This window comes from Salmo salar, chromosome 09 (genome assembly GCF_965601325.2).
Source record: "Salmo salar chromosome 09, fSalSal1, whole genome shotgun sequence".
In the NCBI taxonomy this organism is placed as follows: Eukaryota; Metazoa; Chordata; class Actinopteri; order Salmoniformes; family Salmonidae; genus Salmo; species Salmo salar.
The window spans coordinates 79,832,851-79,847,552 of record NC_138299.1 but is presented as its reverse complement, the minus strand read 5'-3'; the positions used below and the strand labels follow the sequence as shown (position 1 = coordinate 79,847,552).

Sequence of the window (14,702 nt, the reverse complement as noted above, 5' to 3'; positions counted from 1 at the left end):
AGAGAGAGAGAGAGAGACACACAGACAGAGAGAGAGAGAGAGAGAGAGACACACAGACACAGAGAGAGAGAGACACACAGACAGAGAGAGAGAGAGAGAGAGAGCGAGAGAGAGAGAGAGAGAGAGAGAGAGAGAGAGAGACACAGACAGAGAGAGAGAGAGAGAGAGAGACACACAGATACAGAGAGAGAGAGAGAGAGCGAGGACACAGAGAGAGAGAGAGAGAGAGACACACAGACACAAGAGAGATACTGACAGAGAGAGAGACACAGACAGAGAGAGACAGACAGCGAGAGAGTAACAGAGAGACAGAGACAGACAGAGAGAGAGACACAGACAGACAGAGAGAGAGACAGAGACACACAGACACAGAGAGAGACACACAGACACAGAGAGAGAGACACACAGACACACAGAGAGAGACACACAGACACACAGAGAGAGAGAGAGAGACACAGAGAGAGAGAGACACACACAGACACAGAGAGAGAGAGACACACACAGACACAGAGAGAGAGAGAGACACACAGACACAGAGAGAGAGAGAGAGAGAGACACACAGACACAGAGAGAGAGAGAGACAGAGAGAGACACAGACAGACACAGAGAGAGAGAGACACAGAGAGAAAGAGAGAGACAGACACAGAGAGAGAAAGAGAGAGACAGAGAGAGACACAGAGAGAGAGAGTGAGAGAGAGACACAGAGAGAGAGAAACACAGAGAGAGAGACACACAGAGCGAGAGACACAGGCACAGAGAGAGAGACACCCAGACACAGAGAGAGAGACACAGACACAGAGAGAGAAAGAGAGAGACAGACACAGAGGGAGAAAGAGAGAGACAGACACAGAGGGAGAAAGAGAGAGACAGACACAGAGGGAGAAAGAGAGAGACAGACACAGAGAGAGAAAGAGAGAGACAGACACAGAGGGAGAAAGAGAGAGACAGACAGAGAGAGAGAGACACACAGAGCGAGAGAGAGAGAGACACAGAGCGAGAGAGACAGAGACACAGAGCGAGAGAGACACACACAGAGACAGACAGAGAGAGACAGACAGTGAGAGAGTGACAGAGACAGACAGTGACAGACACAGAGAGAGAAAGAGAGAGACAGACACAGAGAGAGAAAGAGAGACAGACACAGAGAGAGAAAGAGAGAGACACACAGAGAGAGAGAGACACACAGAGAGAGAGTGAGACACAGAGAGAGACACACACAGAGCGAGAGAGACAGAGACACAGAGCGAGAGAGACAGAGACACAGAGCGAGAGACAGAGACACAAAGCGAGAGACAGAGACACAAAGCGAGAGACAGAGACACAAAGTGAGAGATACAAAGAGAGAGAGATGAGGAGAGGGGGAGACAGACAGAGAGACAGACAGTGACAGAGACACAGAGAGAGTGACACAGACACAGAGAGAGAGACACAGACACACAGAGAGAGACACAGACGCACAGAGAGACACAGAGAGAGAGACAGAGAGAGAGACACAGAGAGAGAGACACAGAGAGAGAGACACAGAGAGAGAGATACAGAGAGAGAGACACAGAGAGAGAGACACAGAGAGAAACACATACAGAGTCTGAGACATAGAGCGACACAGACACAGAGAGAGAGACACAGAGAGAGAGACACAGAGAGAGAGACACAGAGAGAAAGACATACAGAGTCTGAGACATAGAGCGACACAGACACAGAAAGAGAGAGACAGAGAGAGAGCGCGAGACAGAGAGAGAGCGCGAGACAGAGAGAGAGCGCGAGACAGAGAGAGAGCGCGGCGGGGCTTACTTCTAAATATCTCCCTCACAGACTGACATGGTAAATTGTAGTAATTGAGTAAATTGAAGATCTACAGCTAAATGTCCTCTAACCTGGAGTCTTTGAAGGAGGTTTCTTTTTCTTCTGGACACAGTAAACTGCCAACACCATCACTAAGACAAGGACCACTCCTGCCAGAGACCCTGCTGCCATCCCTATGTACTTTGTGGCTAAGAGAGGAAGCAGACACAACAACATATAAGAATGAAGACTGCTCCATTGTAAAAACATCTTAATGGTGATAATGATAGGAATAATACATCAGAATAAGCATGATCACTTACTAAAAATCCAAAGGGTCTGAGTGGTGTTAGTAGTAGTGCTGTTAGTCAAGCCATGGGTGTGATTGCTGGGTCTGGAGGTCATTAGGGTGTCATGCCCCGGGCCCTTACCAGTGGAGGTTTTACTGGTGTGGGCCTCAGTCACAGTCTTCACTGTTGTAGGCTCAACACACAGGGTATTACCAGTGGCATTCACCCACTCTGATACTTTTGTCTCGTTGGATAAGGTGCAGTTAACATATATCAGCCCTGTAGGCAATCCAAACAACATTAATCACATGTGTATCTAAATTACACGTAAATACTGGCAAATGGATAGTGCTGTTTAGAAACAGGTCAATTCTTATTGATATTATTTCTCATTGATCATTATAATCATTATCATTAATATTGTTGATCATTATGTTTTAAAAAAAAAGTAAATTAAACAGTAGATTACCTGGACAGTGTGAGATTCTCTTGCTGACAGTATCACTGCTGATGTGGTTTCTGACGGTACAGGTGAGATCTCCTGACAGGCCTTTCTTCAGAGTGATGGTGTTTGTCTCATCACCAGGAGAGGCCTCAGTGTCTCTCAGTGTCTGTCCATCCAGAGTCCAGCTGTACTGGGGACCATCCCCCTCAGAGGAACAGGACACCCTCATCTCTCCATGGGACAGACACTCAGAGGACAGCTCAGGACTGGACACTGGAGCTGTGGGGGAAGAAGGATATGTAACTGTAGTAAGAGGGCATAACACATTAGAACACAACACCAGCCATTCTTCTTGAAAGCCACAGAAACTACTGTAGTCAACAGGAGCAGCAGAATCATGACACACAATGACTGCATTTCAAATAACCAACAGATGATTTAATGTTGATGGATGTGGTTATGACTCTATGTACCAACTACAGTAGACTGAAAATAAAAATGACTGCATGGTTACACATAAAATGCATTTCTCATTATTTTGATTATTAAGCAGTCACATGTGTAGTTTAGCCAGAGCAATATTTAGAGCTTGTCAAAGTTACCACTTGTAATAATTATTTGTGATAGTTAGTTAATTACCTTCGATGAACAGTTTTAGTCCTCTGATCCCTGATGATTTCCCTTCTGAATTAAATGTTTCTAGCCGGTATTCACCAGAATCTGTACTTCTTGTGTTATTTAACCTAAATGTCCCATTGTTTATAAAGAAGTGTACTCTGTCTTTAATGGGGTTGTCTCTTATTACCCATATGTCCTTCTTCATTTTGAGTATCTCTGTTTCAGCACCAGTTGAGCCTTTATAAAATGAGAGTTCATCATATATTGTGGCATCAGTCATCAGCTGGAGATAGACAGTTCCTCCCAGAGCTCCATAACACTGAGATCCATTCTGTCTAGCATCACAGGAAGTCTCCAAGCCTGAAGATCAAGAAGAAAAGACACTGTAGTGACTATCACTGTTCTAACCCATGTCAAGTCATGTATCGTTTTTCAGATGAGGATATAAGTAACTAACAGTATAACCAAACCAACAGCATCAACGTGATAGGGATCATTAAGTCAGTGATCATTATCATGGGACAATGAGTAAAGAGACAACTGTCTTCTACAGTGTTCTGAATATTGTCTATCATCATCTGTCATTTCTGCTTCGTGATATACAAGACTCTGATATTATGTTCTCCATAAAAGAAGAGGAAAACCAACACATATAAAGATGTTTCTTACCATGAGACACTCCTGCTGAGATCACCAACAGTCCTAAAACAGCCTCCATGTCTCTTTACAACGCAGGGCCTCAGTTTATCAAATTAACTTCGGTACTTCAGCAAAGTCCTCTATTTTCGATTCAGAGCTGAATTTCCATAACCTGGCAATGTTTTACGGCACAAACAAAACCAATGCAAGGACAGTATGAGAGATAGCTGTTCCTGCCACTCAGAATAATTCACCCAGTTTGTGACAAGCAGAAGAAGAAGTGTAATTTTGACCCTAACCATAGCTTCTGACTGAGAGGAAAGAGGAAGGGCCACGTCATCAAAGTCTCACTTCCTCATTATATAAAACAGCCAGGCTGCTGTGTGATGGATTTAGACAGGATGTCAAATATAGTATGTGATAAGTGATGCTACTTCTGAGTGTGAAGAAGATATGTTGGCGCCTAAGAATATAACAACTCATTCGCTGTGTCAGGGCAGTGGTCAGCTCTCACACACTGCTGTCCAACACTGACATGAAGACACTACCTTCTTCTTCACAATTAGTAGGCTCTTTCACTACATTTTAGATTGTGATCATTTAAAAAAGAAATTAAGAAGTGAGAGGGAGAGATATAAATACAGGGATTTGAGAGGAGGAGAGGTGAGATAAATAAGAAGTGAAACAGAGAGGACCAAAGTCAAAGTCAAAGTCCAATGTTTCCGTAATAGTGGTTTGTGACCCTGTGGTGTCTTCGGCCGGCTACAACTGATTCCTTTTGGGTTGAAGCTGTTGGCTAGACACAATAACATGTTGTAGCTGGAAATGGTTACTATGGCTGTATGATGAAACTTTAAAGGGTAAAAAACATGTTCAATCAATAACAGAAAGACTCACTACGGCAAGTGTATACAGTTGAGATGTTGTGTTGTTCATGTACTGCACCGTAGGGATGGTATTGGCCAGGTGATGAGCGGTGCCTGGTTTCCTCCAGACGTGACGCTTGGCATTCAGCAGCAGGCAAGCTCGAGGTCAGGGCAGACTGAATGGTCAGGCAGGCGGGCTCAGTGTCATAGCAGGCAGAAAATGTCGGAACCCGTGAATGCTAGAAAACAGAGACTAGGAAAAACAGTAGCATGAAGAAACACGCTGGTAGGCTTGACAAGACAAGACGAACTGGCAACAGACAGAGAACACAACAGGAACATCCACTGGGGATAATGGGGAAGATGGGTGACACCTGGAGGTGGTGGAGACAAACACAAAGACAGGTGAAACAGATCAATGTGTGACACAGACAAACATATATGTTTCACAGAATGGAAGAAAAAAACTGTAGCCTCTTACTCAGGGCCTGGCCCTGACTACAGCATCTCCTTGACCGTCCAAAGAAAATATTTATTTGACTGAGACGGCCGCTGACAGAAAGACACATCAATCTCAGAGCAATCTCAGGGGCGATAGTCAGTTTCAGCCACTTGCGAATTGAAGGAAAGTTGGCGGGTGCAGAGCGCACTGTTAAGATGCTGGAATTATTTTGGACGGACATGCAAATGTAACCCTCTCACCAGGCTCGAATATGACTCTCACAATATTAACTTATGTAGAGTATCTCAACAGCATGGGATGTTAGGTGAGAAGGACATCTACAATAAGAATTCCTATTGTAAACTATCTAGGGTTATGACAATAGGATATTAACTTCAGATGAAATGATTACAGGTTTCTGTTATAGAATCAGGATAAACTATCACATGCATTAAATTAAATTGAAACGATCAATGGCTCCACCAAGGCAACATACATAAGGTTCAATATGTGTTAATACATTTTCAAAGACAAATACATTTTCTGACACAACATCGAAGGAAATAAAAATAATAAACCCCAGTGAGTAGTGCACAACCCGTGTCCAAATTATTTGAAGTTTGCTTAAATAAACCGTTGGCGCGCGTTGGAGCTCAAAAAAAATGATGACATCCAAAAATATCCAGAAGCACCTCAAGTTGTGGTTACTCACTGCTTGGTAGATATTCCCTCCGCGAAGTATGGCAGTTCCATGCAGGTTTCCTCACAAAGTCCAAGGCAAGCACAGCTACCCATGCAGACAGTACTCCTTTGCCGTAACCGATATCCCATGGGAACACGAACTTGTTAGGCTTCCCAAGGAATTATCTCCCGGTGTCACACGATGCTAGGCTAACCTCAAGGCTGGCAAATACCTCCACGATGAGACGGTAGCTTCAGTCTTTACTAAGTCTTATCAAAATTATAACAACTCTTTTATAAAATAAAATTGGTTTTTCCCTTCATGTCTTAGTAGGTATGGGTTTTGTTCTAGTTTTGTCGTCTTCTTTTATATTCTTTCTTCACCAACCGTCCTAATGTAAAACGTCCATCCTTTTATCAACGTCTCTTTCCTTTTATCAACGTCTCTTTCCTTTTATCAACGTCTCTTTCCCCTCCCCTTTTTTCCCAGGCCTCCCGTTAAGCAGGTCAACTCCCATTGGCCACAGCTTAACAAACAACCTTATTGGTCAAAACTTAAACTTCAAAGTAAACCAAACTATTCACTTATACATTAAATAAATATTTCTTCAAAAAGCATAATGCATTAACAACATTACAGTTTAGGAGCAATTCAATCATCTTTTAAATATAATACCAATTAATTATAACAAATATACTCAATACTTGGTTTTAACAAGAATAAACTCAATACCTAGTTCAAACAAGGGTATTACACAAAGGTAACTTACTTTTTGAATTGATTTATTTGGCAATCAGATGAATACATCAAGACTGGTTGTGTTCATGCCATATTCAAATGTAATACATTTTTACAGTTAATTTATACAGTGCATTCGGAAAGTATTCAGACCCCTTGACTTTTTCCACATTTGTTACGTTACAGCTTTAATCTAAAATATATATGTTTTAATATACTCATCAATCTACACACAATATTCCATAATGACAAAGCAAAAACCAGTTTTGGGGAAATTTTAGCAAATGTATTTAAAATAAGAAACTGAAATATCACATTTACATAGGTATTCAGACCCTTTACTCAGTATTTTGTTGAAGCACCTTTGGCAGTGATTACAGCCTTGAGTCTTCTTGGGTATGATGCTACAAGCTTTGCACACCTGAATTTGGGGAGTTTCTCCCATTCTTCTCTGCAGATCCTCTCAAGCTCTGTCAGGTTGGATGGGGAGCATTGCTGCACAGCTATTTTCAGGTCTCTCCAGAGATGTTCGATCGGGTTGAAGTCTGGGCTCTGGCTGGGCCACTCAAGGACATTCAGAGACTTTGCTCCGTTCATCTTTCCCTCGATCCTGACTAGTCTCCCAGTCCATGCTGCTGAAAAACATCCCCACAGCGTGATGCTGCCACCACCATGCTTCACCGTAGGGATGGTGCCAGGTTTCCTTCAGACTTGTTGAAGAGATCAATCTTATTTCTCATGGCCTGAGAGTCATTTAGTTGCTTTTTGGCAAACTCCAAGCTGTCTATCATGTTTTTCTGAGAAGTGACTTACTTCTGGCCACTCTACCATAAAGGCCCGATTGGTGGAGTGCTGCAGAGATGTTTGTCCTTCTGGAAGGTTCTCCCATCCACAGAGGAACTCCAGAGCTCTGTCAGAGTGACCATCGGGTTCTTGGTCACCTCCCTGACCAAGGCTCTTCTCCCCCAATTGCTCAGTTTGGCCAGGCGGCCAGCTCCAGGAAGATTTCTTGGTGGTTCAACACTTCTTCTATTTAAGAATGATGGAGGCCACTGTGTTCTTGGGGACCTTCAATGCTGCAGACATTTTTTGGTACCCTTCCCCAGATCTGTGCCTTGACACAATCCTTTGTTAGAGCTCTACAAACAATTATTTTGACCGCATGGCTTGTTTTTTTTCTCTGAAATGCACTGTCAACTGTGGGACCTTACATAGAGAGGTGTGTGTTTTTCCAAATCCTGTCCAATCAAATTAATTTACCACAGGTGGACTACAATCAAGTTGTAGAAACATCTCAAGGATGATCAATGGAAACAGGATGCACCTGAGCTCAATTTCGAGTCTCATAGGAAAGGGTCTGAATACTTATGTAAATAAGGTATTGCTTTTTTTAAATAAAATTTGCTAACATTTCTAAAAACCTGTTGTTTTCGCTTTGTCATTATGGGCTATTGTGTGTAGATTGATGAGGATTTAAAATGATTTCATCCATTTAAGGATAAGGCTGTAACGTAACAAAATGTAGAGAAAAGAAAGGGTTCTGAATACTTCCGAATGAACTGTATATGAAATGTATTAATTACACTGAGAACGTTGCAGTCAAAGTGACTGCTCATTAGCTTGAAGGAGGTCCCTCGAGGCCCAGTGGTTATAGTATTTAAAAAAATTGTGCAAACAAGTGCACACATAGGAGATTACCATTAGACAGTTCTTCTGACATCATCAGAAGTCCAAACACCACAATCAGTGGATTCACTATTGAAGTTCCAAACTCGGATTACAAACTAAATCAACCTGCCACATTGTGTGACTAGAATGTTTGAGCAAAACACGCAATAGATTGTGTCACTTCCGGGAGGGGAAAGGAAGTGTATGAACACTCTCTTGATCTCACTTCTTCATTTCACAGACCAATACATTAAAATGTTGTAATGTATACGGTAAGGCATAATTAAATAAGATACACCACACACACACAAGTGAACAAGAGATCTTGAGAATAGATTTGCTTCAGGGCTGTTTGATCAACTGTGATACAGAAGAAAGTCGCACTAAATTTATTTTGCGAGAACTTGATGCCTAAAAAAGAGAGAAACAGAAAGAGAGAGAGAGATGCTAAGTTCCCAAAAACATACTGCAACGTTCTCATTTCATTGTTTGATTAAAAATTATGCTTAATAAGAGCAGGACGTTCCAAATCACCCCACTTAAAGATTAAATCTACACTACATGATTAAAAGTATGTGGACACCTGCTCGTCCAACATCTCATTCCAAAACCATGGGCATTAAAATGGAGTTGGTCCCCCTTTGCTGCTATAACAGCCTCCACTCTTCTGGGAAGGCTTTCCACTAGATGTTGGAAAATTTCAGCGGGGACTTGCTTGTATTCAGCCACAAGACCATTAGTGAGGTTGAGCACGGATGTTCGGCGATTAGACCTGACTCGCAGTCAGCGTTCCAATTCATTCCAAAGGTGTTCGATGGAGTTAAGGTCAGGGCTCTGTGCAGGCCAGTCAAGTTCTTACTGATGGGGGCCTCTGTCACAGTCGTGGGGGCCACTGTACAGTCATGGCCAAAAGTTTTGAGAATGACACAAATATTAATTTCCACAAAGTTTGCTGCTTCAGTGTCTTTAGATATTTTTGTCAGATGTTACTATGGAATACTGAAGTATAATTACAAGCATTTAATAAGTGTCAAAGGCTTTTATTGACAATAACATGAAGTTGATGCAAAGAGTCAATATTTGCAGTGTTGACCCTTCTTTTTCAAGTCCTCTGCAATCTGCCCTGGCATGCTGTCAATTAACTTCTGGGCCACATCCTGACTGATGGCAGCCCATTCTTGCATAATCAATGCTTGGAGTTTGTCAGAATTTGTGGGGTTTTGTTTGTCCACCCGCCTCTTGAGGATTGACCACAAGTTCTCAATGGGATTAAGGTGTGGGGAGTTTCCTGGCCATGGACCCAAAATATAGATGTTTTGTTCCCCGAGCCACTTAGTGATCACTTTTGACTTATGGCAAGGTGCTCCATCATGCTGGAAAAAGGCATTGTTCGTCACCAAACTGTTCCTGGATGGTTGGGAGAAGTTGCTCTCGGAGGATGTGTTGGTACCATTCTTTATTCATGGCTGTGGTCTTAGGTAGGCAAAATTGTGAGTGAGCCCACTCCCTTGGTTGAGAAGCAACCCCACACATGAATGGTCTCACAAGCTTTTTTCCGGATGCCCCAAACAATCAGAAAGGGGATAAATCAGAGAAAATGACTTTACCCCAGTCCTCAGCAGTCTAATCCCTGTACCTTTTGCAGAATATCAGTCTGTCCCTGATGTTTTTCCTGGAGAGAAGTGGCTTCTTTACTGCCCTTCTTGACACCAGGCCATCCTCTAAAAGTCTTTGCCTCACTGTGCGTGCAGATGCACTCACACCTGCCTGCTGCCATTCCTGAGCAAGCTCTGTACTGGTGGTGCCCAGATCCCGCAGCTGAATCAACTTTAGGAGATGGTGCTGGCGCTTGCTGGACTTTCTTGGGTGCCCTGAAGCATTCTTCACAACAATTGAACCGCTCTCCTTGAAGTTCTTGATGACCCGATAAATGGTTGATTTCTTACTGGCAGCAATATCCTTGCCTGTAAAGCCCTTTTTGTGCAAAGCAATGATGACGGCACTTGTTTCCTTGCAATTAACCACGGTTGACAGAGGAAGAACAATGATTCCAAGCACCACCCTCCTTTTGAAGCTTCCAGTCTGTTATTCGAACTCAATCAGCATAACAGAGTGATCTCCAGCCTTGTCCTCGTCAACACTCATACCTGTGTTAACGAGAGAATCACTGACATGATGTCAGCTGGTCCTTTTGTGGCAGGGTTGAAATGCAGAGGAAATGTTTTTGGGGGATTCAGTTCATTTGCATGGCAAATAGGGACTTTGCAAGTCATTGCAATTCATCTGATCACTCTTCATAACATTCTGGAGTATATGCAAATTGCCATCATACAAACTGAGGCAGCAGACTTTGTGAAAATTAATATTTGTGTCATTCTCAAAACTTTTGGCCACGACTGTAGTAGACTCAACATACACAGTGGCGTGCATTCATGGATGCCAAAGGAATATTTGACCAATACATTTTTAAAATGATAAAATAATTTCTCTTTGGTCTCTCTCTGTGTTTTCATATTTTTCGTCAACTCACAAGTGGCTGAACCTCACAGCAGAAATCCCCCGAGAGAGGGAAATAGCACCCCTCTATCTTAGAAAAATGTGTCTGTTTCTGGTCTGCTTCTGTCCTGCAGTAGCTAGCTTGCTAAATCAGCCCTTTCCTAAGACATGGACAGAGAGGACTTGTGGTTTTGACTTAATTCTCTGTACAGACCAATGATTTTGACGGCGATTCTGATCTAAGCATGAATTAATATGTTATGCCACTGGCCTGAGATGATTGAAGTTTAATATGTAGCCTAGATCAAATAAAATAAAATCTAATTGGTCACATGCACATGGTTAGCAGATGTTAATGCGAGTGTAGCGAAATGCTTGTGCTTCTAGTTCCAACCGTGCAGTAATATCTAACATGTAATCTAACAATTTCACAACAACTACCTTATACACACAAGTGTAAAGGAATGAACAAGAATATGTACATATAAATATATGGATGATCGATGGCCGAACGGCATAGGCAAGATGCTGTAGATGGTATAGAGTACAGTATATACATATGAGATGAGTAACGTAGGGTATGTAAACATTATATAAAGTGCCATTGTTTAAAGTGACTAGTGATACATTTATTACATCCAATTTTTTTGTATTAAAATGGCTAGAGATTTGAGTCAGTATGTTGGCAGCAGCCATTCAATGTTAGTGATGGCTGTTTAACAGTCTGATGGCCTTGAGATAGAAGCTGTTTTTCAGTCTCTCGGTCCCAGCTTTGATGCAACTGTACTGACCTCGCTTTCTGGATGATAGCGGGGTGAACAGGCAGTGGCTCGGGTGGTTGTTGTCCTTGATGATCTTTTTGGCCTTCCTGTGACATCGGGTGGCGTAGGTATCCTGGAGGCCAGGTAGTTTTCCCCCGGTGATGCGTTGTGCAGACCTCACTACCCTCTGGAAAGCCTTACGGTTGTGGGCGGAGCAGTTGCCGTACCAGGCAGTGATACAGCCCGACAGGATGCTATCGATTGTGCATCTGTAAAAGTTTGTGAGTGTTTTTGGTGACAAGCCAAATTTCTTCAGCCTCCTGAGGTTGAAGAGGCGCTGTTGCGCCTTCTTCACCACGCTGTCTGTATGGGTGGACCATTTCAGTTTGTCGTTGATGTGTACGCAGAGGAACTTAAAACTTTCCATCTTCTCCACTACTGTCCAGTCGATGTGGATAGGGGGGTGCTCCCTCTGCTGTTTCCTCAAGTCCACGATCATCTCCTTTGTTTTGCTGACGTTGAGTGTGAGGTTATTTTCCTGACACCACACTCCGAGGGCCCTCACCTCCTCCCTGTAGACCATCTTGTTGTTGTTGGTAATCAAGCCTACCACTGTAGTGTCGTCTTCAACCTTGATGATTGAGTTGGAGGCGTGCATGGCCACGCAGTCATGGATGAACAGGGAGTACAGGAGAGGGCTGAGAACGCATCCATGTGGGGCCCCAGAGTTGAGGATCAGCGGGGTGGAGAAGTTGTTTCCTACACTCACCACCTGGGGGTGCCCCGTCAAAAAGTCCAGGACCCAGTTGCACAGGGCGGGGTCGAAACCCAGGGTCTCAAGCTTAGTGATGAGTTTGGAGGGTACAATGGTGTTAAATGCTGAGCTGAAATCGATGAACAGCATTCTTACATAGGTATTCCTCTTGTCCAGATGGGTTTGGGCAGTTTGCAGTGTGACTGCGATTGCGTCGTCTGTGGACCTATTGGGGTGGTAAACAAATTGGAGTGGGTCTAGGGTGTCAGGTTGGGTGGAGGTGATATGATCCTTGACTAGTCTCTCAAAGCACTTCATGAGGACGGAAGTGAGTGCTACGGGGCGATAGTCATTTAGCTCAGTTACCTTTCCTTTCTTGGGAACAGGAACAATGGTGGGTCTCTTGAAGCATGTGGGAACAGCAGACTGGGATAGGGATTGATTGAATATGTCTAAACACACCAGCCAGCTGGTCTGTGCATGCTCTGAGGACGCGGCTAGGGATGCCGTCTGGGCCAGCAGCCTTGAGAAGGGTTAACATGTTTAAATGTTTTACTCACGTTGGCTGCGGTGAAGGAGAGCCCGCAGGTTTTGGTAGCGGGCCATGTCAGTGGCACTGTATTGTCCTCAAAGTGAGAAAATAAGTTGTTTAGTTTGTCTGGGAGCAAGACGTCGGTGTCCATGATGGCGCTGGTTTTCTTTTTGTAATCCGTGATTGACTGTAGACACTGCCACATACGTCTCGTGTCTGAGCCGTTGAATTGCGACTCTACTTTTAGTCTAGTAGGCACACGTTAACTAGCTAGCTAACTTAACTGGTTCATTGTTGCCCATGCGAGGAAGGTAGGCTAGCAAGCATTTTAGCTAGGTAGCTTATGACAACAAAAACTAAAGGTGTACTGTATGACAGAGCCATAAACTGTTTTGCCAACATGAACGAGAGGAGGATGGCATTGGCAATCAACTAGTCTACAAGTAGTGAGGTAAAAAAAAATGTTTTACTTGCGCGCACACACATACAGGCACACTTACTGGAAAGCATGCACACACACACTCACAAAGACACTCACAAGCACACATGCACACACCCCCATGCACCACACACACTCCACAAATGTGCGCGCACACACACACACACACACACACACACACACACACACACACACACACACACACACACACACACACACACACACACACACACACACAGACACAGAGAATCAGTCCCATGGACAGCCACCCCCTCCTGTACTCCGTGTTCACTCATGACTGCACGGCCAGGCACGACTCTAACACCATCATTAAGTTTGACAGAACAGTGGTAGGCCTGATCACCGACAACGACGAGACAACCTATAGGGAGGAGGTCAGAGACCTGATCGGGTGGTGCCATGACAACAATCTCTCCCTCAACGTGAACAAGACGAAGGAGATGATTGTGGACTACAGGAGAATGAGGACCGAGCACGCCCCCATTCTCATCGACGGGGCTGTAGTGGAACAGGTTGAGAGCTTCAAGTTCCTTGCTGTCCACATCACCAACAAATTATCATGGTCCAAACACACCAAGACAGTTGTGAAGAGGGCACGACAAAACCTATTCCCCCTCAGGAGACTAAAAAGATTTGGCATGGTTCTCAGATCCTCAAAAGGTGCTACATTTGCACCACCAAGAGCATCCTGACTGGTTGCATCACTGCCTGGTTTGGCAACTGCTCGGCCTCCGACCGCAAGGCACTACAGATGGTAGTATGTACGGCCCAGTACATCACTGGGGCCAAGCTTCCTGCCATCCAGGACCTTTATACCAGGCGGTGTCAGAGGAAGGCCCTAAAAATTGTCAAAGACTCCAGCCACCCTAGTCATGGACATTTCTCTCTGCTACCGTAGGGCAAGCGGTACCGGAGCGTCAAGTCGAGGTCCAAAAGGCTTCTTAACAGCTTCTACCCCAAAACCATAAGACTCCTGAACATCTAATCATAAGACTACCCAGACCCCTCTTTTACGCTGCCGCTACTCTCTGTTAATTATCTATGCATAGTCACTTTAACTGTACCTACATGTACATATTACTTCAATTACCTCAACAAACCGGTGTCCCCGCACATTGACTCTACCGCTACCCCCTGTATATTATTTTACTGCTGCTGTTTAATTATTTGTTACTTTTATTTTCTATTTTCAATTTTTTACTTATTTATTTTTTACTTTACACTTAATTTTTTTTCTTAACTTCTTAAGTTATTGTTGGTTAAGGACTTCTAAGTAAGCATTTCACTGTAAGGTCTACACCTGCTGTATTCGGCACATGTGACAAATACAATTTGATTTGATATTTTGCAACATTGATTGGATTAAATTGTTTTTGGTATCTTCAAGTTTGTTTTCAGTGTATTAAACTAAGCATATATAGCCTTGTTGATTTGATGTAGCGTTGGCTATCATTTAATGTGAAGACTGTTATATTATCAAATCAATTCTCTATGTGTAATTATTCCTTAGTTGATTCAAATCAAATCAA

At 43.4% G+C, this 14,702-nt stretch overlaps 1 protein-coding gene across 6 annotated transcripts in view; it reads right to left on the bottom strand.

The window, feature by feature from the left end:
- Positions 1 to 14,702, bottom strand: part of LOC106611879 (uncharacterized) — a 65,535-nt gene that overhangs the window by 3,725 nt on the left and 47,108 nt on the right. The window contains exons 1-6 of one of the 6 annotated variants that reach the window (XM_082955960.1): positions 5,979 to 6,194; positions 4,672 to 4,893; positions 3,157 to 3,495; positions 2,542 to 2,796; positions 2,106 to 2,351; positions 1,875 to 1,991 (exon numbers count right to left, since the gene is read on the bottom strand). In XM_082955960.1, coding sequence (XP_082812086.1) covers positions 1,875 to 1,991; positions 2,106 to 2,351; positions 2,542 to 2,796; positions 3,157 to 3,415 — 877 coding nt within the window. In that variant the 5' untranslated portion in view covers positions 3,416 to 3,495; positions 4,672 to 4,893; positions 5,979 to 6,194. Of the gene's footprint in view, positions 1 to 1,874; positions 1,992 to 2,105; positions 2,352 to 2,541; positions 2,797 to 3,156; positions 3,496 to 3,804; positions 4,069 to 4,671; positions 5,749 to 5,978; positions 6,195 to 14,702 lie in introns of those variants that run through there. The other 5 variants (XM_082955961.1, XM_014212504.3, XM_014212507.3 and 2 more) reach the window with 5 other exon arrangements.